At 39.2% G+C, this 17,880-nt stretch overlaps 1 protein-coding gene across 1 annotated transcript; it reads right to left on the bottom strand.

Annotated features, from left to right (window-relative positions):
* Window positions 1-5,240: 5,240 nt before the first annotated feature.
* LOC137992375 (chondroitin sulfate synthase 1-like) lies at window positions 5,241-15,875 on the bottom strand. The gene is made up of 2 exons (XM_068837696.1): window positions 14,704-15,875; window positions 5,241-8,439 (listed from the first exon to the last, which is right to left on the bottom strand). Exons 1-2 carry the CDS (start codon window positions 15,445-15,447, stop codon window positions 6,991-6,993), a joined length of 2,193 nt encoding a protein of 730 aa, XP_068693797.1. The 5' UTR covers window positions 15,448-15,875; the 3' UTR covers window positions 5,241-6,990.
* Between the last annotated feature and the right edge of the window lie 2,005 nt (window positions 15,876-17,880).

Raw genomic sequence — 17,880 nt, 5'->3', positions numbered from 1 at the left:
AAGCTTTTTGTGACTCCTAAAGGAGACCAATCTGGGCGTGACTTAAGCAAATTTTGACCTTGGCGGCTTAAAATATTGGCGCTTTGCCCGAAACACCCTAAGCGAGACCAAAATCCAAAATTTACACCCCTAAGCGAGACGACGAGCATCCCCGTCTGTTTCATTTGGGATGACCCCCCCCCCCCCCCCCCCCGGGCGTGCAGCGTTCCAGGCAAATTGTGACTGGCCCACGGGCCGATTACGGGCTTGCAAAAACAAAGCAAAAGGTAATTAAAAAACCATATAATAAACTACTTACTAACCGAGCTAGCTCGAGCCGTACTCGGGAATATTGGCCCTGGGTCGTTTTTGCACGGACCTCGCTGCGCTCGGTCCGTACTGCCACGACCTCGGGCCAATATTTCCCTGGCAGTACAGCCCTCGCGCTCGGTTAGTAAGAAGTTATTAAGGGGTCACCCAGAAGTCATACCAGCAGAGGCCCTTTGGCTTACAGGTTCTCACACGTTCGTACGACGAAACAGATCCTTTTCTGAGGTTAAAAACCTGGCTACTGGCCTAACTCTTCTTCCTACTTTCCCAACCGCGAGAAAACCGCGGTAAATCAGCCATCGCCAAAAAATGTTTTTTTTTTCTCAAAAAATATTTAAGTTAGGGGGAAAAAATACATCATTTTAAAGCTAAGAAAATAAGCTTTCCAACAGCATATAACTTATTTACAGAAAACTGAAACATTTTATAAAAGAGAAAGTTGAACGAAAAAATTTAAGAAAAATAACAGTAAAATATGTTTTCTAGGCAAAATTTGGTCATTTTAACGTTGATTACGAATTTTTGGATGCAAAACTAATATATTCTGCAATTTATCTGCCTTCTTGGACATAAATTCGACCGAAAACTGATAAGGCACGAATATTTTTAGATTTTTAGGAATAATAGATAACGTGGTTCAATGGGTAATGTGATAATGCGATAAAAGTGTCAAATTTGCGACCCATTGCTAACGGCAACGGAAGCGATCGCATTACGAATAATTAACCTCTGTTGCCAAAAACCACTCAAATAACCGGTGAGTGTAAAACGCAGACTGCAGACCAGGGATAAAATGCAGACTGAGGGTAAAATGCAGACTGCAGACTGTGGGTTAATAAAATAATAATGAAAAAAGAGTTATAAGAGTGTTAGTAGCCGTTTGTACTTTCACACTGAAACCCCAACACAGCTCCCATCGCTTTGGTTGCCCCACCGCATGTTTTATCGAACTCTGTAAGAATTGAAGCTGATTGAATCCTTGTTGTTGTTTGAAAAAGGACAGTTTCGTTAAGTGAGTTGCTTTTAGGCAAAGAAGTCACCACCCCGTAATTCATATGCCCAAGATACCGGGTTTTTGTAAGTTTCTTTTTCTGTCAAGTGTGATAAAGTTTGACAATGAAATGAGCGAAGTCAAAACAAAGATCACAATCGCCCAACTCTTGTTTATGCAAAGTCAAAATTTACTCTCCAAGACGTGTACGACGTTATTTATCACCAGGTAATTCCATCATTTTGGAAATAGCAGCTACTTTATTATTCATCTGCGTCACAAGTTTTCACTGATTTTGGGGCTCATTTTGTTGAAACTCAAGCACGCTTCCAACAGGCCTGTGAACCCTTCCTGCTTACAGAGCAATACTAAAAAACTTCTCCCATATCACATTTGAACCTTAAGCTCGAAAATTCAATACACAACATGATATTATAATTCACAAAGGCAGAAAATACCACAGAATCCTTTTCCAGCGAAAATTTTATTGAAACAAACAACATATTTGCTCTTAGAGGCGAAAACCTCTTCCTATTTGATTGCGTGCGTGAAGACAAGAAACTCAATTGTGTCAAATTACCATGTACTTCAGGCAAATACTGCTCACTTTGATTTCGTCTCGACGGGCGATAGATTGTTGTCGAAGTTCAGTACTCGTCGCTTTTGAGATTCATGCCTAGTTTATCCAACTGACTTTCCATTATTGAGCTCCATAAGGGTATATTTTGTTTAAGGATCCACTAAAACGCCATTCGCGTTACATGACTTTCGACGCCATTGCAGGCTAAGTTAATGATTCTACTGTGTCCACAAGAGCAATCCACGCAGTTCCACTACCCTCTCGATCCTAAGAAAATACGCGCAGAAGGCTCTATACACAAAGACACTACTTACCAGGGGAGTGACAGGCAAGACTTTTACCGACACGGAAAAAAAAAAAAAAAAGAAAACAAACAAACTAAACGAAGACCTTGACTGGGTTTGCCTTATAAGGCAACCCAGTAATTATTTGCCTTTTTTCTTTGTTAAAAAAAAAATGAAAACTTTTCCCCTAAACTTCAAATCTGCACTTCACAGTACTTGCACAGTTGAACACTAGCTATTGGTAACTTGTTTTGTAAAGACGTAAATAAGTGTGCGATGCATGTTACATTTGAACTAATTATTGGTCTTAATACACCTTATTCACGATGGCCGCCATGTTGGATTTGCTATTATCATGCAAATTAGCTACACACTTTTGAGGGGGCAAACAACACAAATTCGAGAGGTTATAACGAACATCTTAGCCACACAGACGATTTGTTTCACGTTCATTGAATGTCTATCACCTAAGTAATAAAGTAGAATGATTACACAAGTTACTTCGCCGTTTTTTAGTGAAAAATTAGCAGATAACGAAGTAGAAAGTCAAATATCAAAGGCAATCAAAAGATATAAAATTATTATAAAAGGTACGTAATTCTAAATACTAAAATGGACATTTAGCAATGTTATTTCAATATTTCGACTAGCCGATTTTCCGCAATTTGCCTTTTTTCCAATGTTTGCCCCCCAGCATAACACATGGCTAATTTGCATGACAACTTGAAAACCAACATGGCGGCTATCGTGAATAAGGCCTATTGCCTAGCTATTGGTAAAGGGAAGGCAACAGTTTAGCACGATAAGTACTGAACTTTAGCAACGACGTCGGCGACGGCAACGAGAACATCATCTCACAATATAAATTCGCGTTATTGTAATCACTTCTTGACTGTTTCAACCCTTTTAATATGACAAGGGCGTGATAGTTCCTCAAAAATAACACTAGGGGGAGAAAATGAAAATTTATCCTAAAGTGCTAACGTTCTTCGTAAAACCTCAAATTTGGCTATTTCACGTTGTTGTTTTGCAGACGACGGCAAAGAAATGGACAAACGTGAACAACGCACGTGCAGGGCGTGCAAAGCTATTGTTTTGCCTACTAAATATGCAAATTTGTGACGTTCTCGTTGCCGTCGCCGTTGCTTTAGCCTACGTGTAGCCGTACCCGGCTCCCCCACGTAGGCTATCGTTGCTTAAGTTCCCAAATGTCTACGGTAGTTCATACAAATTGTTTTTTCTATTTTATTTAAACACATTCGACATTTAAGAGTAAGAGATTATTTAACTGTACAACGCATTTTGAAACAATTAAAATTAAACAGATACTAATTATATCTAATTATCATATATGGCCCGTACGGCCCCGCGCGCGCGTTTGCATTTTAAAACTATTGGGAAATCCCCGTATGAGGGCCGTACGTATTAGCGACGTACCGGTGCGACGCTCTAACCAACTGAGCTATGAAGCCACTGATGTTGGGAGCTGGTCATTTGTGGGTTCTAATGTTCCCGATCATAGCTTTACTTGATTTCATATCCGCGGTTCATATATGATGCATTTCATGTATCACTTCATCGTTGACTCATTCCTCACGGGAACATTAGAACCCACAAATGACCAGCTCCCAACGTCAGTGGCTTCATAGCTCAGTTGGTTAGAGCGTCGCACCGGTATCGCGAGGTCACGGGTTCAAACCCCGTTGAAGTCCTGAACTTTTCAGGCTTCTTTACGTAATTGCAAAAAAATTGCGTTCATGACTGCGAGGATCATAGCTTTACTTGATTTCATACCCGCAGTTCATATATGATCCATTTCATATATTATTTCATCGTTAGTTTATGTTCTGCCACCTTTGACATGGGGGTCAAATTTTTTTCAACTGCGCATGCTCAGAACAGAAAATTGCATGGGCTTGCCATAATAAGGGTTCGTATGATACTCTCACGGTCTCACTTTACTCTCAAGGTCTCTCTCCACCCAGGTGTGTAAATAGGTACCGGCAAATTTATTGCTGGGGGTAACCCTGCGTTGGACTAGCATCCCATCCAGGGAGGAGTAGAAATAATCCTAGTCGCTTCATGCTACACAAACCGGGATAAGCCCCGGCTCTAATGGGCCACTAGGCTTGTAAATAGACTTTTATATTTTTTAGTTTCAAAATTCCGCGTCTGAGTTGCATCATTTCGACTCCCTTCTATTGTTTAGGGCTGAAAAATTTCCTCGGCTAATTATACAAGGATCTCTCATAGCCACAGAATTTTATCCCTGGATCTCTTGTCTGACCAAAGTATAACCAAAATATCGCCAGCTACTTGGGCCAAGACCCTTTTCCATCAGGAGGGCTGGAAACTGAATTGCTCAAATTCCGTAATCTTTCAGAAGACTTCAGAAAGCACACGACCTGCACACCTTAACTCACGGAAGTGCTGGTTGCTCTATGCCATAGGCCCCTCAAACACACTAAGGTACTTATGACATTGAGCCTCCTTGCAATAAACGCGTAAATAAGACCTTTCTGCTCCATCGTAAGATACCCTAAGGTAGGAATACGTAAAAGACGAAGTCCCGATTTCACCTGCATCTCCGCGGATACTAATGATTCTACTAAAAGAATAAACTCTAGAATAAGAAAGAAATTTGTGAATTTGTAAACATGAGCACAAGCTATTAAAGGAACCTCTACTCTTTCAATAGGATAACCTCAAACCGGGGCACATAATGCTTGCCAACAAATTTGTTCGAAATGTTTTTCAAACAAAACTCTTTGTATCAGGAAAACTGAAGTTTACAATCGGTTTTTTTCAATGGGCAGGTACAAAACACAGGTCATTGTTTTACCAACAAAAATAACCCTAACCGTTTACCAATGCTAACATTAGGCCCAAGAACTTTTATTTAAGCCTAAGGTTAGCTTTAATGAATGTTTAGAATTCTTTCTGTATTGGTAAAACAATGACCTGTGACTTGTTCCTGCTGATTTTCACTCTCAAATTTCCTGGGCGCGGCCATCTTGGATAACGGTGACGTGTTAGGATTACCCTAAAGTTTCAGTAAGGAAATCCGTCGTTTGGATGTTGCTTTTATTCAGAAGCTCAACGGTCACACTTCTCAACCAAAACAAAAACGTGTTCATAAAAATATAATTTAATAGAGCCCGACCCCAAACGAACAGTTTGGAGCACGAAACAAAATGGCCGCCGTGTGACCATCTAAAACCTTTCGAATGCGTAAAAACCCCTTCTTATAGTCACCAAAAAAACCCTTTACAATAAAACTCGCCCGCCCCTTCTTTATCCAAGAGCTCTTGCTCTGACACAGTTAAAAGATTACAAGTATAGAGAGCGGGAAGACGCCCAGTTACCAGTCGTGCCCATAGGACAGATGAACTTTGGAGTTCATACGACAGGACCTCGGTCTGCAGGAAGGAAAAGTTTAGAGCACCAACAAAATTGCCGCCGTGACATCATGTAAAGCCTTTCGAATGCATACTGAAAAAACCCCTTCTTATGGTCACATGGAAAAATGATTTACAATAACACTCTCCCACCCCGTCCTTTTTCCATGAGCTATAGCTCTGTGACAATCAAAGATTACAAGTACAGAGAGGAAGTCGCCCAGTCCTAGCCTTTTGGATAGGTGAGCTTCGGAGGCAATTATGACTGGGACACTGGCTTCCGCGTTTACGGACAACTTAAGCTTCCTCTAAGTGTCTTAATTTTCTCACGTCACTAGCTAACGTAACAATTACTGAACTTTCAAAGCACCAAAGCACCCTCCAAACCCAGTATTTTGTCAGAAAAAAAAGCTGAAGTTCGCTGCACATAATCAAAGCACAGATAATAAAAATTTTAGACCATTTTACAGTTGTAGCTAAGTTACCTGGCCTAAGAATGGAAGCGAGGTTGCGGGTGACCCTGCTTTGATACAAACCTTTGTGCTTTTCTAATGTTAATGTAAAATTAATTAGATTTACAACAACACAATTCACATGAGAAAAGCAGTGAGGTCTATATCAACAAGGAGTCACCGGGAGCCTCGAAGCCATGCACAGGCTTGGTCACAGAGCATACAAGTTAACAACTGTAAAATGGCCTAGTACGGTTTAAATATCTATCCCAATCTTGTAATAGTCCATAAAGGTCAATAATCCTTTGATTTGAGTTGACAGGTTGTTCTTACAGTGCAGAAATTTCTTGTGCTCCTTCGGTCTTTCGCGATGGCGATTACTGAGGAGTGCAATCGCTGAAAGATCGAAGGAGCACAAGAAATTGCTGCACTGTAAGAACAACCTCTATCCCAGTCTGAAAATATCCACATCAAAGCAGAACCATCTTCAATATACTTCAATAGTTTTTTTTTAAACCTACGACGCACGCATAAGCAATATCAGTACTTCTTGAAACAAAAATAGAACACTTTGTTGTTTCAGAGAATGTTTCTAGTGTTTATACTTGCGTCGTATATGTGAACAAGCCCCAAGGTAAAATAACTTTAGTTTTCTTTAGAAATGACATAAATAACTCTCCGAGGTCTTTCAGGTCATCGATAAAATCTCAGTTACAATAAAGGGCTATGTCTATGTAATCACATAACCACGATTTCAATGTTTCAAGAGATGTCCGTTGGAGATATGTGTACGAAATTAAAATATAAGACATGGAGAGAAAAGTAGCCTGCGGAAAATACGTCTGCGTTCGCTGGCTAAGAGAAAAGAAGAATGTGTTTTGAGAATGAAAAGACCCTTTAAAGTCTTTTCTCAGTGAAAAGTACTAGTAGTCTATTTTGCTCCAGCCCATAAGAATCTATTTTAAAATGAATTTGATCAAGAACTTTTTAAATATCCTTTAGATAACATATCTCTAACTAAGGACTTCTGAGAGCCATACCCAGAGGCCTTAGAGCCCTGACACATAGCATATTGCCGATCAACAAGTTTTGGATCACAGATGACAGGGTGATAGACGTGTACAAGGCCTGGATCAGCAGCGCGGAACACGCTGATCTCTTCGTGTTTTACAAACTTTTCATACAAGTCAACGTCCTCGAGACCCCAGCCTTGAATTGTGGTGTCAAAGCCCCCAACCGCGCGAAGATCGTGATTATAAGCGGAGACGATGCCGAACGCATAGGCTCGCCAGAAACCCGCGTCCATGTCTATAGTGAAGTAGTTGCGAGGTGATGTACGATTGGGGTATGTTATTTTCGCATCAAACTGACTAAATACCATCGGGTAATACACCTGCTGTCCTAGGGCCGTATTCATTCGGGCGCGATGAAGAAATCCCGAGTTGAATACCAAATCTACGTCGCAAAAGAAAAGCAGTGCTTTCCTGTCAAACTGGTTTGCTCCCAGAGAAAGCGCCAACCCGCGGGAAAAATCCCCGATAGCTTCAAGCCAAAGAAGGTCTGCTTCGGGATACCTATTTTGATAGTCCTTCATGACTTTTTTATGTTCACGTGGAGGCGATACGGAAGGAAAATACACTACCAGAAGCTTGGCATTCTCTCGCCGTTTAAGGCAAACGTCTTCGAAATTCCTCATGAAACGGCGAAACGTCTCAATGCGGCCCGTTAGAGGAAGGATAAAATGAACCGTGGGGGCCTCTTTTGCATGGGTCTCGGCTCGATAGACCATGTTCCCGAAGGGCAGTTGTAAAAAGGCATGGTGACGCACGTGCACGGTCATGCGCCTTCGGTTGTGTCCGATATGCCGGTGATACTTCATGAGCATATCCATGACGTACTGAGCGCCGTATAACGGGTGTACTCTTATGTAGCCATGATTGAGTTTCTTGAATTCCAAGCTGCGATGAAGCACTCGCTTTGCCTCTTCGTTTATCAATCCCATCGTCTGCCCCAACACGTGGTTCAAACCGTCTTTCCACGGGTCCCGCATGCCGGTTTCCGGAGGCTGAAGCGTTGCTTCGGAGTAGAACTTTTGCGCTGTGAACATGTCCCAAGGTTCGGAATACTTCGAGCTGAGCTGATGATGGAAATCTCTCCAACCCTGTAGAGAGGTTTTTTCCTCGGTGGATAAATAGCTTGTGCTGGTGCTTAGAAGTCGGTCCATATTTTTTAGAACTCTTTGAAGGAGAACAGCTTGGTGTTGAAGATCTTGAATTCGCATTGTCATAAAATGCGACTGTAGGCGATACATGTAAGAAGGTTGCTTCACCGGGTGGAGAGTAATAGCTTTGCGGACCGACTTGGTATCCAAGTTACCGTGAAAGGCTTGTGCTTTGCTCTGATTGTGATAAAACAAAGCTTGCATCTACAACGAAAAATATAGTACTGAACGTTAGCTCAGAGCGTTTCCAGACGGCAAGTAAAAGGTAAACCTCACCAACTTAAGAAGTTGCAGTTTCAAAACGTCTGTATCAACGAGTGTCGAATGGAGTGCTGTAATACCTAGACAAGAGCGATATACTTTGTCCAATAACACCAGGAGAAGACAATACACCTTATTCCAAAACGGCCTCCATTTAAATATTCTTTTGTTTTTATTCAAATTAGCCCTTGATGCCTCGTTCTTAAGCTTAATATTCAAAAGAATATTTTACCTTGAACGAGGCAACAAGGGCCAATTTGTATCCACATAAATCAGCGGCCATTTTGGAATAAGGTGTATTAATGACGCAATGTGACAAAGCAATGACAGGTGGGAGTGGAGAGAGAGCCTGCTTGTAGGCTAACGATAAGCGAGGGAAATCAGTCGCCAATGCATGCGTAGTTTATCTTTAGCTTTTTAATGGCTGAAAACAATGACGCGCTCTTAGGATACACTGATGGAAAGTGAGCGCTATAACGCCTGCGCATCACCTATTTTCCCAGAATGCAAGTTGCTTGGCAACGGCCGAAAGGGCAACTGAAAAATATGAGTCCTCGTTGGGATTCGAACCTACGACCTCAACAAGCTATATACTCAACAAAATATCTTGTTTCTGGTTGGCCAATGGCGAATGCATAAATAGAGTGCAATCCAGGTTATAGAGTGCAATACGGAAGTTGCTATGAAAACACCGGGGAAACGCCAAATTTGAACGACAAAGTGAAAAAAAAAAAGGCTGACAGTCGGTTTGCTTTGTCAAACCAAAACATCGTTGAGCAACTTAAAGAAAATGCGAAAAACAAAAACACGTTGAAAGCTACACAAACCTGGTTGAATGTCTGGCAAACATGGGTGACTGAAAGAAAACTTAACCCAAAACTGGAAGAATACGAGCACGAACAAAGTAGCGCGTTTGAGTAAATTTGTTGAGAATATAATAAATAAAAAATCGTATGAACATGCTCGTGCATTTCGTGATTTATGGTCACTCGTGATGTTTTGAAAGTTCTCAAATTGCACTTGCCTAGACGGCTCGTGCAATATTGAGAACTTTCAAAACATCACGAGTGACCATAAATCACGAAATGCCCTCGCGTTCATACGATTTCCTATACATATCGGCACAAATGTTTGATATAGCCTTTTTCTATAAAGCTGTAAATAACTTAGTTTTCATAGATAGTGAAGCTCTGCCTGAAACTAGACAATCGAGATTTATCAGGTCATCCAGCAGCAATGCTATTACTTATATTCCTAAGCGAAATAGAACTGTTACTTATCAACGCGCACTTTTCATATGCGCGTTAAGCATATGGAATGTTCTGCCCGCTGAGTCACATTTCCCTAGCCTCATTTTAGCGTTTAAGGTAATTCCCTTGAAATTGTTCTACTATCAAACTTTTTTGGAAACTTGGCATAATTAGCATTCATGATATGAACATTTAAAAAATGCAATAAAAAAATGGGGTCACCGTGCTTGTTTACGCGTCAGCAGGCTCTTAAAATGAGGTATTTTTACTGTTTTCGCGTTAAAAATTCGAATCACCTTCATACAGAATTAAGTCTTGCTTACTTCAAAAACACAAAATTTTATTTTGAAAATAAAGCTTCTTTTATTTACATAAGCAGTAATGCTTCATTTACGCCGACTTTGATTCCCTGGTTGTGGGAATATTGCACTTTTTGGGACAGTTCCGTGGTTAGCTTGAAGTCCTCGCCTTGGGTAAAATACACCCAGTACGGAACTGTTTTCCAAAAAGAATTCATGTTCTACTATCAAACTTTTTTCTTCTTCAAATATGTTCTTTATTAGACTGTTTTTAGCAAATACCTGAAAAAAAAATCGGGGGTCACCGTGCTCGTTTGAGAGAAAAGGAGCATTTATTTCGCTATCGGGTTTAGTTTGAGCGAAATCTCTTACGTTTGTATGCGCACGTGCTCATGTGCGCGCGCTAATGACGCGAAAATCGTGCGCAGTAGGGATGCGCAATACAATACTAAGGAATTACCTTAATACTTCAATATTACAATAAGGCCCTAGATCTGTACGACGTTGACGACACCATAACCTGGAGAACAACCTGTCCCATGTGCAACATAGCAACCACTCTCCTGTGACATCCGTCGTGCTGAGCCCTTCTACCAATTTGAACTTTTGCCTTTTTTCCTTTTGATGTTTTTTTTTTGTTTATATATTACAAGGGATCCACTGAAATTAGCTAGGCTGTAGTGGTCTACCTGCCTAATACAAACCTGCCAACCCCCAGAGTACAAAAATCTGGAGACGTCTAGAAATCTTTGCATTGTAAGAATATCATTTTTGTCAATGTCTGAATACTCTCCGAAAATCACCCGAAGGCCTTCTGAATTTTCTCGACGTCTCAGTTAGAACAGCATTTACCTACCATATTACTACTGTTCCCATAACCTAACCTGCGATCAGGCGTACTTTTCTTTCAACAGGGCGGAAAAGGAACGGCGTTTCTTTTCCGCCCTGTAGAAAGAAAAGTACGCCTGATCGCAGGTTACCCATAACCATGCTAACTTTCTACCATGCATCGTGCAATTTCATTGGTGGACTTCTGACCAATTACGATACTCGTTAAATATACATCAACTTCATTGCTCTGTTTTACTTTTTCTGATCGAGAACAGCTCAAATAAGAGCATTAAATCCACTTCTTGTTTCATTTTCCTTTTTAACATCTCGAAAATAATGAAGTAAATGAAAGATTTTTGAAAAAGGCCACGGTAGGTATTTCCCAGGAGATTTGGTGCTCAAACCGGGAGACCGGGAGATTTGATGACAAACTTGGAGACTCCCGGGAAAACCGGGAGAGTTGGCAGGTATGCTAATAATTTTATGTATATAAGTATTGTATTCTTGGTAGAAACTAAATAAATAAATACAGTATGCAGTTGACGTTTGTCAACTTGCACAGAAAACTCAAAGGTAGTGTGCCAATGATAAAGTCAGTTGAACTCAACGAGTAAGTGTAATTATTCCAATATTGCAAACAGATGAATTTTTCTTTAACTTTTGATCAACAATCCAAGTTCAATTAAAAGAAAATCTTTACGCTTCCTAGCAACAGACTACACAGTACTAACTACGCTAGCAACCAATCAAACACCAAGGAATAGGAATAAAGGGACCTCAGTATTGGTCAATAAATATAAGCAAATTTGACGAGCCTAGAACAGTGACTTTTGGATCAAGAAGCAGCTGTATGTAATGTTTAAAAAACGAGCAGCATTGTTCTATTGGCGTTTAAAAACATGAGGCGTAGCCAAGTGTTTTTAGACTCTGGACTCAAAACAATGGTTCAAATTGTGAGAGGTGAATATTAGCATACAAGAAAAATGAGTTTTTATAAATATAATACACTGTCAAAATGACTCCAAACCAACCCAATACAAATATTTTTAAAAAATAGACTAAAAAAGGATTTGCTCTGACTGCCAAATTGGTCAGTATGAAGTCCTGTTATATATAATTATATACAAATCTGTTGGAGGATATCGAGCTTCCTTGATATTTTGCAGGGGGTTAGTTTTGACTATAAGAAGTTGCCTGAAGCTTTCCATTTTAATGAAAGCTTAATCCTTTAATTTCAAAATCTAACCGAGTTTATGCTTGCATAAAAATCGGCCTCATCTGACATTTTCCAGAAAGACAAAATTTGATGTATGGAAAAAAAGATTAAAAAGGAAACTCTTTCTGTTGCATTTCCCCAAATCCTAAAATTTGCTGTAAAGTGCCTCCCGTAAAGTTCAATTTTAACAATAAAAAAACAAAAACACCTTGCCACATCTTGCCAAATAATTACTGATACAAAAGGAAAACAGCTGTTTCAACTTTTAAAAAAATATAAATGGAACCATGACCATCATTTTAAATGGCTTTTTATACACAAAAAAAACTTTATTTAGTCAGGAAAAACATCTTGCCAGTTCCAACTCAAACATTACTTCAAGCTAAATAACTATTTATAGCATCAGACCAAACACCCGGCTCTAAATTTTAAAAGCAAACTGAACACTTATCTACAGGAACAAACACATTGCAATTTTCCAATTAAAAGATAGAAGAAACACCTGTTTTTTAAGCAATCTAAATAAAAAAGGACTCCTCCCAAAAAAAACAAACAGTCTTTGCCATTAAAACGGTTAAGAAATATTAGATCTATCAAATTTGCATATGAATTTCTCATTTGTTATCAACCATAAACAAATTAATGGATTGGAACAGGAGGACAATTTTTGTCAACTTTTTTTCAGCTAGAAAAACTGCTTCTCCAAGAGTTCAGTTTGTTTAAAAAGAGTAAACATTATGGTTTGAGGTGATCACTGATCCAGCCTTTTTTGGGGAAATAATCAGCAAAGGGAGGAAGATTTACTACTCCACCTTAGATTTTGAGATGCTAAGGGGCCTCCTCACAGGTGACATTAGAGGGATAGCAATCCAACCAAAGACACCCCCCTCTAACCCATCCACTCTTTTCTTGAATTTATAATAGCACCTTTTGATTGGGAAATTGTAAAAATTATATACCGTAGTTATTCGGTTATAAGGCGCACAGTTTTTTCAAGAAAAACCTGTCTTTGGGTGGCAAGTTAGTGCTAAAATTGGGGTGCGTCAAGCATCAGATCACCAAACAAATCACAGACGAGTAGAGCTTTGGTCTGCGGTGTAGCAAAGATTGCATCTAACCCACTCCTTTTATTCCTGTTAAAAAGAATAGTGCTTTTAGAGACCTTTAGAACACTAAACGACTTCAAAAGAAAATACAAATGGAAATTTGCGTACGTGCTTAACAGCACATGCTCAGTAAAATGATACCTACGACAACAATACAATCGTTCGAACCTTGTTTTCTCACCATGGATTCGGAAATGCCGTATTCACGGGCAACTTAACGATTGTTGTTGACTGCCTCGGCTTCTGCAACAATTATCAACTTAAACTTGAGGTCATACGAGTGACGACGAGTGCTTGGCATATTAACGATCGAACAAGAAGCTGAAGTCTGAACGCTGACTGTTTATGATGCAAATGTATCAGTAAGTTTTGCAACTGAGTTTTAAGTCAGGTGATTGATGTTTGAGTGAGGCCTTGAGCTGCTTTTTAAAGCTTTCGCTGATCTACGCCTGATATTACGCCATAAATAGACGAATTTTCAAAAGCAGTTCAAGGTCTCACTCAAACAGTTTATTAATTTATTGTATTTTTCTTCAGTATAACTACATAGGTGATTGTTGAAAATTCTCTGTGCTGAATGGTTGAATTTGAGATGATTATCACACGATAATCATCTAAGCAGTAAGCAGTTTTTTTCAACATGACCGAAAGCTGTTTTGTGGAGGTGACAGACAAAAAAAATGAATGTGTTTCAAATAATTACCTATGTAATAAAAATGCTAAGCCAATTTAATTGAACAATGGCATCAAAGAATGGCACAATGCCTTCATTCATTACCCTTCACTGAACATTACCAGACTGTGCATTGTAATTAATAATAATAATAATTATTATTATTATGATTATGATTATTATTATTATTGTATTTCTCAAATTAAAGTTTGAGATAAAACACTTCATTTCTCTTGCAACAGATAATCGAAAATTCTAAATTTTAACTAGTTGTCTCTCCAATAATTTACACATTTTGCAAATTGAGTTTTAGACGTTGGTGAACTGGACACTGACGAAACGTATTGTTGGCAAAAAAAACCGTAAAGCAACAGTGATCTGAAAGAGCTACTGATATCCCTGCCTTCAGAAAAAATGAGCAAAACATGCATGGTTTATCACAACTAACACATATTTAGAGGTTTGTTCCACACAGCCAATGTAAGATAAAGAGACTGTCCTCACGACCTTTAATCACGTTTGAGTTATGCCAATGCCAGAAATTGGCCCCCAACAGAGGTTTAATTAAAAATCCAATTCTAAGCAAATTTGCATCACAGGTGGGGATAAGCCCTTCAGGTAAATTAAGAAGATTGGAGCTGGTTGGCTGGTGCTGTATATTGCTGCCAGTGTATGCTATACTTTCAGACAATAAACGTGCCGTATTCCAAATCTAACGTAACTTGACCTTATAATAGCCAATTTCAGTAATGAAATATACTCACAGAAAATATAAATAATCTCCACACCACCATTCGATAAAAATTCAAAAATAATACAAAAGCTCACTCACTTCGAAAGACCAAGTGCACGGAATTCCCACAAAACGCTTTATACATCTTCCAACTTCCACATCCTCGTGTGATGTCAACAGATTCTTCAAGCAGAATTCAATGTGAGGAACAACTTTTTTAAGTACGGATCTGCTCAGAATTACTCCAGGGCCGCCCATACAGAAGTTATCCCCGTTACCTAGACCGAGTAATCCTTTTTCGTCTTTTGCTCCGGTTCCTGCTTGTCCAAGATAAACATCTTGTGAGCTGTTCAGGGAATGAAGAAAACTCGCTAGTTTTTCTGTCCGAATGTAAACATCGTCATCAGACCGCATAAACCACTCGAAATTATCGATGTAGTTGTCATGCATGTATTTTAACATCATCATGGATTTTCTCTGAGGAGGATAAGAATCGTCTACCCCCGGCAAACTAACGACAGGCAGTTCCATCTTCCTCTGGGACGTGCCGCTTGAGAAGAACTCCAACTTGCCGGGCACATTCTTGCCCCACGTCTCGAACACACCTTTCGCTCGCGTGTTGAGAAATTTCTCGGCTGTCATTACTCCAACAAAGATAAGATTGCGAGAGTTCAGCTCTTTAGCGATTGTTCTTGGTCGAAGGTCCCTAACGAAATTCATCCGACAACGCCGGGTTTCCACGGGCAAGAGGTTTTGTCTTAGGAACAAAGCCACCGTGAACCCGAAAATAAGGCCCGCCAACATTGTTACAACGCCACGAATGCTCATGTGCCTGGGTTTCATAGCGAAGAAAGTAATCACGGCGAAAAAAAAAACCCTTCAAAAACAAATTTTCCTACGCTATTTGAGCGAGCTGCCAACAGAGAGATCTGCAACTATCGATGAATAAGTTGTGAGGACCGCCGTAACCCCAAAAGCGGCCATATCTCGACATTATTTCTACGTCACAAGTGTTCCAAACATCGCTTGCTTGCTGATCAAATATTTGATCTTCGTTGGCGTGTACTGCAAGGATTTGTGTAACTTCGTTTCGATCAGTTTTAGCGACAGAGAAACTCGGCAGGCTGCTCTTTTTCCTGTGATTTTTCTTGTTGCCAATCAAATTCAGCGAGGCATAAATAAATCATTTTCCATGCACTGATTGGCGGAAGCGATTTTTTCACCGGTTGGGCCAACAATGGAACCGACAAAACTTCACACAATGATTTAGTTTTTCACACGTCAATGACCATGTAAAAGGCGACCCCTGTACACCGGATATCGATACTTTTAGAGTGAGCAGAAAAATGCACATTGACTGGGGTGGGATTAACACGACGACTTTCGTTTACATTTTGAACGATCTAACAAAGTTTTAATTGGAAGCCAGAAAAACTTTCCGATAAGACAAATATTAAGGCAAATTCTAGAAATCTGTTGAAAGTATTATCTTGCATATTACGTTTCAAAGTAGAAATTCGAACCAGCTATCGATAGGAAAGTAAATGAAAAAAGGTTGTTCGTTTCCATTTTGTTAAACATATCATTGTTGGTTATGCCAAGAATGTGCCTTATTATGCCAAAAAAATCTTGCTATCAACAGTCTGCTGACATCTGTACATCAAAAAGTAAATAATGGTATAATCCATGGGAAAGCGTATTAATATTATATTTCAGTCAGCACTAACTTTAAGATGGCTGCAACCAATTTCACCACATTTAAGAAACCTTATCAGAAGAATTGCACAATACTACAACACTGTATCAAGTAAAAGCAATGTTATTGTACCATATAAAACAATAATTATTGCTTTGCAAAATGCCACCACTATTGTGATGTAATATATTACCATGACAATGTGAAAACTTTCTAAATAACACCTGTATTTTGTCTTTACTTGTTTATATCTCTGAGACCCCCACTTTTTATTTGTAGAATAGTAATTAGAAATCTGAGATAGAACTATCGGCAAAGTTTTAAAAAAATTATGGGAGCCAATTCAGAGCTACCTTAAATTGTCTAAATACGAAGGTCTCTTAAGAAGAGTGAAACTGCCTCCAGCCACCTTAAATAATGCCAGGACATTGCAAGGCCCTTCACTGGTCTTTTCTTTTCAATATAAAATGGCTGCCTTCAATAGGCATGCCTTATAAGAAATATTTATATAGGAAGACTATAAGGGCCCTACCATGGATTATATGCCTCAATAGCCTTCAATAAACAGATGTACATAATATTAGTCACCAGGCCATTACAAGACCTTGAAATTGTACCTTCCCAAAAACACAACCTTAGTAAAACTATACTGCATGGCTTGCAACTGAATACCTTTTACTGCTGGTACTATTGTGCTACAGGGATCCAGAAACACCTGAGTTTTTTAATATTTCAATAGAGTCAACCTGGGAATTTTCAAGTTTTAAGTAAAGCCTAGGAGATTATTTGGTTTGTACAAAGATCATTTTCCTATAGTAACGTGTACATTCACAACAGATAAATCATAGCCTTACTGGCAGTCCAATCTGTCACCCTTGATTATAATTTCATTCAAATAATTTCTTTTTTTATCCAATATCAACCAATTGCATTGCTTGCATTAAAAACTCTTGTCAGCGCTAAGTCCTCAGATGTGGATCAACAACACAGTAAAACCATTTACTCACTAAAACTTAAAATAATTAACAATTATTCACCGAAGGCGAAGTGATTATCGGTGAATATTCACTGATAATCACTGAGCCTGAGGCGAATAATTGTTTTAGTATAAATACACAGGTAATTCTTTCAAAAAAGAGAAAAAAAAAAACATTTCAACGCGAAATCATCTTCACTTACAGTGGCAAAACGACTACTGGCAGCCATTTTGTCCACCGAGGTGATTATCGGCTGATAATCCGAGATAGCGAGCCAATGAGAGCACACGATTTTGTATAATATCACCTGTGTATTTAGACTAATAATTATTATTGAAGAATCTAAATCATCATTTCTTTCACAGGAACACACAAGCCCAACAAATTGACCTGTTCCCAACAGATTGGCTTCATAGCCCAGTTGGTAGAGCAATATTGTACTAGTATCACAGAGTTCATGGGTTCAAATCCCATTGAAACTGCCTGAATTTTTCGGGTGTCTTTTAAAGTGACTCAATCAATTCTAGATATCTTCCCCCTGAATGCAGCGTGTTAAGTATGCTTTTTTGAAACACAAGTTTGAGAATCCTGTACTGCAAACTA

The sequence above is a fragment of the Montipora foliosa genome, chromosome 2, assembly GCF_036669935.1.
Source record: "Montipora foliosa isolate CH-2021 chromosome 2, ASM3666993v2, whole genome shotgun sequence".
Taxonomy (NCBI): Eukaryota; Metazoa; Cnidaria; class Anthozoa; order Scleractinia; family Acroporidae; genus Montipora; species Montipora foliosa.
The sequence above is the reverse complement of the archived record's forward strand: the minus strand, read 5'-3'. Positions and strand labels throughout refer to the sequence as shown.